At 70.1% G+C, this 9,252-nt stretch overlaps 1 protein-coding gene across 2 annotated transcripts; it reads right to left on the bottom strand.

Annotated features, from left to right (window-relative positions):
• Positions 1-942: 942 nt before the first annotated feature.
• Positions 943-8,287, bottom strand: ERGIC3 (ERGIC and golgi 3). Of its 2 annotated transcripts, XM_029077050.2 has the most exons (14): positions 8,169-8,287; positions 7,996-8,066; positions 5,334-5,421; positions 4,838-4,957; positions 4,562-4,655; positions 4,300-4,465; positions 4,148-4,205; positions 3,414-3,428; positions 2,565-2,596; positions 2,299-2,395; positions 1,846-1,910; positions 1,438-1,574; positions 1,269-1,324; positions 943-1,107 (listed from the first exon to the last, which is right to left on the bottom strand). In XM_029077050.2, exons 1-14 carry the CDS (start codon positions 8,254-8,256, stop codon positions 1,028-1,030), a joined length of 1,167 nt encoding a protein of 388 aa, XP_028932883.1. In that variant the 5' UTR covers positions 8,257-8,287; the 3' UTR covers positions 943-1,027. The 2 variants fall into 2 exon arrangements, with proteins under 2 accessions (XP_028932883.1, XP_028932884.1); XM_029077051.1 differs by lacking the exon at positions 3,414-3,428 and having other exon boundaries at positions 8,169-8,256.
• Positions 8,288-9,252: the final 965 nt, after the last annotated feature.

Here is a 9,252-nt window from a genome sequence, read left to right as displayed (position 1 = left end):
CCGGAGGCGGACTCCCGCCGGGGCCGCCGACCGGACGGGCGTTAGGGCTCGGCACACGGCGGGCGCTAACCATTACCGTGATCGTCGTCTGGGGCACGAGGGGGTGAGGGACGCCACCGCCGGGAAGACGAAGGGAAAGGACGCCTCCCCCCCAACCCGCGCAGAGGACGGCTCGGGGGCGAGAGCGTCACGGCCCCGGGCCTCTTTTGGCTCCCGCTCAGCCTCGGCTGTGGGGGTGGCCGCCGGGCCCTCTCTTCTGGAGCAGGGCGGAAGAGGGGACGGGGGGAGACGGGGCGTCTCCGCTCCCGCTTCCCTCTGGCCTCTGCCTTTCGTAGCAGACCGGCGGGCCGGGGCAACCGGGGCGGGGGGGGAAGGTGGAGCGGGCGGGGGGCGTCCCCGAGGGCGGCCGGCCGGCGCCCGCCCGTCAGGGCCGGAAGCCGGTCGGGTCGTCCCCGGCGGGAGCGCCGGTTCCGGCGTAAAGAGAGCGACCTCTCCGTGTCACCGCCGCCATCCCCCCAACAGGTGGTCCGGATCTGTTCAACGCAAGCTTCTCGTCGTCGTCAGAGGCGGCGGCGGCGGCGGCGGCCCCGGCCGCCGCCCCCATCCTCCACGGCGACGTCTCCGCGTCCGAGGCCAGAGGTGAGGGACGGGGGACGGGGCCGAGCGGCCCGGGAGGAGCGGTCTCTCCCGGCCTCGGCCGGGCCGCCGCGAAGCCGGAGGGGCGGGGAGAGCGAAACGGTGACGGGGTCGACGTGGCCGCGTCTGGGAAGGGGAGTCCGCCTGGGAGAGCGAGACGGGGCGGGGGGGACAGCGTGGCCGGGGCAAAGAGGGGGAAACCGCACACACGCATCCGCGCGCTCCGTGGCGGCCAATCTGGGGGGAGGGGAGGGGGCGGGGCGTGAGGAAGGGCCGCCCGGCAAGAGCCCGGCCGCCGGGCCGCCCGTGGGCCCGTCCGAACGCCGGCCGGCGCCCCCGAGGCCGGACACGGTCCCTCCGGGCCCCGGGGGTGACCGGGGCGGGTCCCAAGCTACGACGCCTTTCCCAGCTCGATCTTCTTCTGGATGGCTCGGGCCGAGTGGTAGATGAGCGAGTCCACGAGGCCGGCCACTGGGTGGGGGAGGGGAGAGGACGAGCCACGGAGTCGGCGGAGCCGGGTCTGCCGAAGGGGCCCCCCCCCCCCCGCCCTAATCCCACCGGGGACCCGGGCCCACTGGGCCCGGCGCGGAACCTCCCGCCGCCCGCCGCGGGGACGGGCCCGGGCGCCTTACCTGTGAACACGCCCCCGATGATGGCGCAGACGCCGGTGAGGAAATGGGTGAAGGATCTGGGGGCGGCAGGGTGAGAAGGTGAGCGGGGGGCGGGGGGGGGGTCAGGATGACGACACGGTTCCGGCTCCTCCCGCCTCCCCCGCGGAGCCGCCCGCCCCGGCCCGCCCACCTGTGCTTCTCCGTCAGCTTGACCATCATGGGCGACAGCTCGTACAGCACGAAGACTCCGGGCAGCCCCTGGTCCCCGATCAGCCCGTTGGCCACTTTCTCGTGCCGCGTCACCGAGAACTGGTTCGTCCGCACGACCTGGGGGAGGCGGGACGGGGGAGGCCCTTGGGACCGAGACCCCGGGGGGGAGGGCGGGGACGGTCCGGCCCCGGGGGAAGCGCCCGGCCGGCCCCTCGTCCCCGCCCGGACCCCCCCGGGGCACGCTCCTCGCTCCGCCCTCCGCCCCGAGACGGACGGGAGGGAGGGCCGGAGGGCGGGAGGGCGGGAGGGAGGGGAACACGGGCCCCCCACGCCGCGGCAGGGAGTCGAGCGGGACCGGGGAAGAACGGATCGGCGGGTGGCGACTCACCTCCCCGTCCGCTTTCACGTACACCGTGGGCACGACCTTCACGAAGTACTGGAACATCATGGACGCTGAGAGACAAGCGAGCGGAGGCTGGGCCCAGGAGAGCGCGGGGCAGACCCGGGGAGTCGACGGGGAGGCGAGGAGGGAGATCACGGGGTGCGGGAAGGGGCGGTGGGATTCCCGGCAAGGAACCGCCGCTCCCGACGGGGCCCGCCTGGGCCCCGGCAGGGGTCTGGCATCCCCGGGCTCTGGGGCGGCTTCTCGCCGGGCACGCCGGCTCGAACCGGGCTCGATCCCGCCGAGAGGCGGGCGGCCGGATGCCCGCCTCGGGGACCGCCGGGCCCCCGCCACCGAAAGGCCCTCCGGAGCGAGTGGCCCCGGGCCTCGGGGGTGAGCCAAGAGGCCGCCTGGGCTCCCTGCGCCGGGTGCCCGGGACCGCCCGAGCCAGCCAGTCACCTTGGGGGGCGGAGACGTCCGTGCCGTCCAGGGGGTTCACGATCCCAGGGTAGTCCTCGCCAAACGAGAGGTGCTCGATGTAGTGCGTCATGTTGATCTGCCGGGCACGGAGGGCGACGGAGCCAGGTCAGTCCGGAGGAAGGGGGCGGGAGGAGCCCGACGACGGCCCGGGCCGGAGCCCCCCGGGCCGGGCCCGCCCGCGCCGCCCCCGCCCCCCGTCCCGCGGGGCTCGACGTGGAAGGCCGTGGGGGTCCAAGCGTACGTACGTTGTCGAGTCCAAAGCTCTGCAGGTCGTGGACTGGAACGGAAGGGAAGAGAGGTCGGTCTCGGTCCGGGGAGGGGCCCGAGGAAGCCGGCGGGGGCGCCGGGAGTCCTGCCCGCACCTGCCCCGGACCCTCCGAGACCACAGGGGGCGGGGGGACGCGCGGGAGGCCGCTTGCGCTCCCCGGCGGGGCCCTCCCTCCCTCCCGACGGGGAGGCCGAGGGAGGCGGGCCCGGGAGCGGGGCGGCGCCATCCGGGATCTGGGCCCCGCCCCCGGGCGGCCCCCGCCCTGCCCTCCGAGCGACCCTTCCTCCCGCCTGACCCCGCTCTCGTCCGCTGCCGGCGGTGGCCCGGACCCATCGTGCTCCGCTCCGGGCCCGCGGGCGGCAGGCGTCCCGGCGCCGCCTCTTGGAGCTCCGGTCTCGGCCGTCCGTATCCCCCGGCTCCTCGCGGGACCCCGGGGGGCGGGGGACGGGGGACGCGAGCCCGCGGGCTCCGGGGACCCTGGGCATCCCGGGGATCGCTCTCCCGACCCGGTGTTACGGAATCGGCCGGGAAAGACCGAGGGAAGACGTCCATCGGTGCTTGCGAGTCGGGCCCCTCACCCGCGTCCCCGTCTGGCCCCCCGGGGGGACCGCCGGACCCCAGGGAGCCCGTGGCGGACGGGACGCCGGGCGAGGACGGGGGGGGGGGGCGTCTCCCTCGTCTGCACCTCGTCTGCTGGCTGCCCCGAACCCCCAATCCGCCGAGACGGGCCGGGGACCCGCCGGGGGCCGGGGCGGGGGCCCGGGGACGGAGGGACGGACGGACGCAAGTCGGGAGGGGGGGAAAGGATAAGAGCTCGGCCACTTACTCTCCACGGCGTGGACTGCAGCGGGGAGAGGGGAAGGCAGGGAAGCAAGAGAAGAAAGGTTCACGTCTTCACGGGGAGAAGCAGAGAGGGAGGGGAGAGGGCCGCCCCCGCCCCCCGGCGCGCCCTCCGCCCACCCCGAGGGCCCCCACGTCTCCCGGAGACACCGCCGCCCTCCCCCCAATTCCGTCCACCCTGCCGGGGACAGGGGAGCCGAGGAACGGGCCCGGAAGGTGCGGAGGCCGGGGGAGGGCCCGAACCTCCGCGACGGCCGCGGGCTCCCGCCCGCCCTCCCGCGGCTCCCTCGGCCCACCCTCGTCGCTCCTGCCCCCGAGGCGGGGCTCGACGCCGACCGGCGGTGACGGCCCACCGGGTCCGGTGACCCTCGGAGGCCGTCGGCTTCCCCCCGGTGAGGCTGGGGGTCGCTGAGCGGCGGCAGGAGGGGGCCGAGGGGGCGGAGGGAGAGGGCTCCCAGGAAGAGGTGGCGGGGGAAGCGGCGTGGCCCCGGGCTCCCGTCCCGGATCGGCCGCTTGCCCGCCGTGGGCAGGTCGCCTGACTTCTCTGGGGAATCCGTACCCACGCTCCTTCCTACGGAGCCTACGGGTGCCGCTCATCTCGCGTCCGCCCCGGCGCCCGGCACGGCGCTCGGCACCCGACGCGCGCACGACCAAGGGTTGCGGAAGCCGGTCGGGGGGACGGGCAAACCGGGCGGGGGTGGATCCGCAGGCGTTCCTTACCGTGGACGTGGGATTGCTGGAAGCTCTTCCCGGGTGCGAAGTGGAAGTTTCCAGCCACCTTCGGGAAAGGTTTCCCCTGAGTCCCGCGGTGCCCCCGACCCCCGGGGACGGCCGACACCCCCCGCGCCCCTCCTCCGTCGGGGGGTCCCCACCTTGTTGACCTCCAGAAAGCCGTACACCTGGCAGCCCTCGTTCTTCTGCTCCTGCATCTTCTGGCTGAAGCCCTCGCGCTTGCACTGCTCGATGGTATCCGGGTTCTTGAAGGCCCAGCCGCGGCGCCGGTAGGCCTCCCGCACGTCCTCGCACGTGTTGCAGCACCTGCCGGGGGCCGGCTCTGCTGACCGCCCGCCCGAGGGACCCGCCCGGGGCCGGGGGTCGCCCGCCGCCCTCCCCATCCTTCCGCGGGCCGCTCACCTGATGTCCTCCGACTCGGCCCCGTAGCAGCTCTCGCAGCGGTCGGGGTCCAGGGAGTTGGGCTCGAATATCTGCTCTTCTTCTTTGCCCAGCTCTGAGGGGACCGGGCGGAGCTCAGAGGGGCCCGTGGGGGGCCGACCGGGGCCGGGGGGCGGGGAGGGGGGCCGCGGAGAGCGCGTCGCGGAAGGTGACGGGAAGGGCAACGCCGGACGGCTCGGGGGGGCCGGGGGGCGGCGAAGGGGCGGCCCCCCGGCCCGTCCTCGGGCTCCCCGTTACCGTGGCGCTCGGCCTCGGTGGTCACGGGGCGGCCGTCCTTGTCCAGCCGCCGCTTGAACAGATTGTGCTCTACGTCCAGCTGCTGTTCCCCGGCTACGTCCATGGCGTCGATGCTCAGGTCTGGAAGAAACACGATGAGCCGGGGAGGGACCGGAGGAGGCGGGGGCCGCGGAGGGGGCCGACGTCTCCGGCCCCCACCGCGGTCCGCGGGGGGAGGACGAAGGGGCGGGGAAGCAGGACGGCTCAGCGGAAGGGGCGCGGATCCGGGGAGCCGGTCCCGCTCCCGGTGCCGTCACCGTCGGGGGCCGGAGACTCTCTTCCGATTCCGCTACATCGTACCCTCTCGAGCGTTTAGCGCCTCCTCTCCACACGGTGAGCGCTCAGTAAATACGACCGGAGAGGAAGGGCGGGCAGGGAGATGATGAAAGGTGCCCCATTTGAAGGGGCCGGGGGAGGGAGGTCAAGGAAAGGGGGGGACGGGCGGCAGGTCACTCACAGGCGCAGGGCATATGCGGAAAGACCACGTCGATATTGATCTTCAGCTTATCTCCCCGGGACTTGTCCACGTACAGCTCTGGGTGCACCTGCTCCGGGGAGGGAGGGAAGAAGAAAGGAGGGAGGGGTCACGGAGGGTTGATCGGAAGGGAGGCAGCGCGGCCTAAATGGAAAGAGCGTCGGCCTGGCAGTCGGAAGACCTGGGTTCTAATCCCGGCCCCCCCCCGGTTGGCCTGCTGGGCGACTCTGGCCAAGTCGCTTTGCTTCTCTGTGCCTCGGTTTCCTCTTCTGCAAAATGAGGATTGGCTCTGCCCACAATAAGCGCTCAAAAAATACGACCGATTGAGTGACTGAGGATTAAACAGCTGTTCTTCCTCCCTGTGAGCCCCGGTGTGGGGCGGGGACTGTGATCGACACGTATCCGCCCCAACGCTTAGCTTACAGTAAGCGACCGGCAGACACCAGGAGGAGGGGGATTAGGAGGGGACCGACCTGATTACTTTGTGTCTACCCCAGTGTTTATAGTAAGAGCTGAGCAAATACCGGGAAGAGGGGGACGAGGAGACCGACCTAAAAGCAGCGTGGCTCAGTGGAAAGAGCACGGGCTTTGGAGTCAGAGGCCGCGGGTTCGAATCCCGCCTCGGCCGCTCGTCAGCTGGGTGACTGTGGGCGAGTCAGTTCACTTCCCTGGGCCTCAGTTCCCTCACCTGTCAAATGGGGATGAAGACCGTGAGCCCCACGTGGGACAACCCGATTCCCCCGTGTCTACCCCAGCGCTCAGGACGGTGCTCTGCACATAGTGAGCGCTTAACAGATACCAACATTATTATTATTACCTTTCGTCTACCCCCGCGCTTAGCCTAGAGTAAGCGCTGAACAAATGCCAGGATGAGGGAGATCGGGAGGGGTCCGACCCGATTACTCTGCATCTACCCCAGCGCTTAGCTTAGAGTAAGCGCTGACAAAATATCAGGATGCTGGGGAGTTAGGAGGGGACCGACCCGATTCCCTCGCATCGACCCCGGCGCTTAGCCTAGAGTAAGCGCTGACTAAATAGGATGCGGGGGAGTCAGGAGGAGACCGACCTGATTCCCTCGCATGTACCCCAGCGTTTAGCCTACAGTGAGTGCTGATCAGATGCCCGGATGAGGGGGATTAGAAGGGGACCGACCTGATTCCCTTGCATGTCCCCCGGCGCTTAGCCTAGAGTAAGCGCTGAGCAAATATCAGGATGATGGGGAGTCGGGAGGGGGCCGACCCGATTTCCTTAGCATCAACCCCAGCGCTTAGCCTAGAGTAAGCGCTGACCCAATGTCAGGATGTTGGTCAGTTGGGAGGGGACCGACCCGAATCCCTGGCATCGACCCCGGCGCTTAGCCCAGAGTAAGCGCTGACCCAATGTCAGGATGATGGACAGTTGGGAGGGGACCGACCCGAATCCCTTGCACGTCCCCCGGCGCTTAGCCCAGAGTAAGCGCTGAACAAATGTCAGGATGATGGACAGTCGGGAGGGGACCGACCCGATTTCCTTAGCATCAACCCCAGCGCTTAGCCTAGAGTAAGCGCTGACCCAATGTCAGGATGATGGACAGTTGGGAGGGGACCGACCCGAATCCCTTGCACGTCCCCCAGCGCTTAGCCCAGAGTAAGCGCTGACCCAATGTCAGGATGATGGACAGTTAGGAGGGGACCGACCTGATTCCGTTGCACGTCCCCCAGCGCTTAACCTAGAGGAAGCGCTGACCCAATATCAGGATGATGGTGAGTCGGGAGGGGACCGACCCGATTTCCTTAGCATCATCCCCAGCGCTTAGCCTAGAGTAAGCGCTGACCCAATGTCAGGATGTTGGTCAGTTAGGAGGGGACCGACCCGAATCCCTGGCATCGACCCCGGCGCTTAGCCCAGAGTAAGCGCTGAACAAATGTCAGGATGATGGACAGTTAGGAGGGGACCGACCCGATTTCCTTAGCATCGACCCCAGCGCTTAGCCTAGAGGAAGCGCTGACCCAATGTCAGGATGATGGACAGTTGGGTGGGGACCGACCCGAATCCCTTGCACGTCCCCCAGCGCTTAGCCCAGAGGAAGCGCTGAACAAATGTCAGGATGATGGACAGTTAGGAGGGGACCGACCCGATTTCCTTAGCATCAACCCCAGCGCTTAGCTTAGAGTAAGCGCTGACCCAATGTCAGGATGATGGACAGTTGGGAGGGGACCGACCCGAATCCCTTGCACGTCCCCCAGCGCTTAGCCCAGAGTAAGCGCTGAACAAATGTCAGGATGATGGACAGTCAGGAGGGGACCGACCCGATTTCCTTAGCATCAACCCCAGCGCTTAGCCTAGAGGAAGCGCTGACCCAATGTCAGGATGATGGGGAGTTGGGAGGGGACCGACCCGATTCCCTCGCATCGACCCCAGCGCTTAGCCTAGAGGAAGCGCTGACCAAATGCCCAGATGAAGGGGACTGGGAGGGGACCCACCCGATTTCCTTAGCATCAACCCCAGCGCTTAGCCTAGAGGAAGCGCTGACCCAATGTCAGGAGGCTGGACGGTTAGGAGGGGACCGACCCGATTCCCTTCCAGGCACCCCAGCGCTTAGCTTAGGGTGGGGTCCGAGCAGGGGGGGCGGTTGTGGGGTGGAGGAGGAGGTGGGGGCCCGTACCTCGGTGGTGAGGTAGTACTGCAGCTCGGAGAAGAAGAGCAGCAGCATGAGGAGGCCGCTGATGATGGTCACTGCGGGGGGGAGGAAAAGGGGGCCATCGTGGGCAAAGGGGGGGAGGGGAGGGGGCGGGACGGGGGGCCCCCTCATCCTCTCCCCCCCCCCCCGGGCCGTACCCGTGGCCCCCCCGCAGGTCTTGACCCGGAAGTCCTCCAGGGTCTTCGGATAAGCATCGAACCGCTTCAGCCGCCCCAGAGCCTCCATGGCCGCCCCTCCCCGGGGCCCTTCCGCTCCGCCCCGCGCCTGCGCACTGGATCCACCCCCCCCCTCCTTCCCCGGCCACGTCCGGTCCGCCCCGCGCCTGCGCAGTGGATCCACCCCTCCTTCCCCGGCCACGTCCGGTCCGCCCCGCGCCTGCGCAGTGGATCCACCCCTCCTTCCCCGGCCACGTCCGGTCCGCCCCGCGCCTGCGCACTGGGTCCACTCCCCGGTGCCCGTGATTGACAGGCGGGGCCAGGGAGGGAGGAAGGAAGCGGGGCCCCGGCGCGCCTCCTCCTCCTCCCCCTCCCCCTCCCCCTCCTCCCCTCCCCTCCCCTCCCCTCCCCCTCCCCCTCCCCCTCCCCCTCCCCCTCCTCCCCTCCTCCCCCTCCTCCCCCTCCTCCCCTCCTCCTCCCCTCCTCCTCCTCCTCCCCCCTCCCTCTTCCTCCCCCCTCCTCCCCCTCCCTCTTCCTCCCCTCCTCCTCCCCCCTTCCTCCTCCCCCTCCTCCCTCCTCCTCCCACCTTCCCCCCCTCCCCCCTCCTCCTCCCCCTTCCCCCCTCCTCCTCCCACCTTCCCCCCCTCCCCCTTCCCCCTCCCTCCTCTCCCTCCCTCCCCTCCTCCTCCCACCTCCTCCTCCCACCTCCTCCCTCCTCCTCCCCCCTCCTCCCCCTTCCTCCTCCCCCACCTCCCCCCTTCCCCCTCCCCCCTTCCTCCTCTCCCTCCTCCCCCTCCTCCCTCCTCCTCCCCCCTCCTCCCCCCTTCCTCCTCCCACCTCCTCCTCCTCCCACCTCCTCCTCCTCCTCCCTCCTCCTCCCTCCTCCTCCCCCCTTCCTCCCTCCTCCTCCCCCTCCTCCCTCCTCCTCCCCCTCCTCCTCCCCCCTCCTCCTCCGCCCTCCTCCTCCCCCCCCCCCCCAAACCGTCAGTCAGTCAGTCCATCGATCAGTCAGTTAATCGGTCGGTCAGTCAGTCCATCGGTCAGCCAGCCGGTCTCTCTCAGGCAG

Source organism: Ornithorhynchus anatinus, chromosome 12, assembly GCF_004115215.2.
Source record: "Ornithorhynchus anatinus isolate Pmale09 chromosome 12, mOrnAna1.pri.v4, whole genome shotgun sequence".
In the NCBI taxonomy this organism is placed as follows: Eukaryota; Metazoa; Chordata; class Mammalia; order Monotremata; family Ornithorhynchidae; genus Ornithorhynchus; species Ornithorhynchus anatinus.
This window is presented reverse-complemented; position numbering and strand designations above follow the sequence as displayed.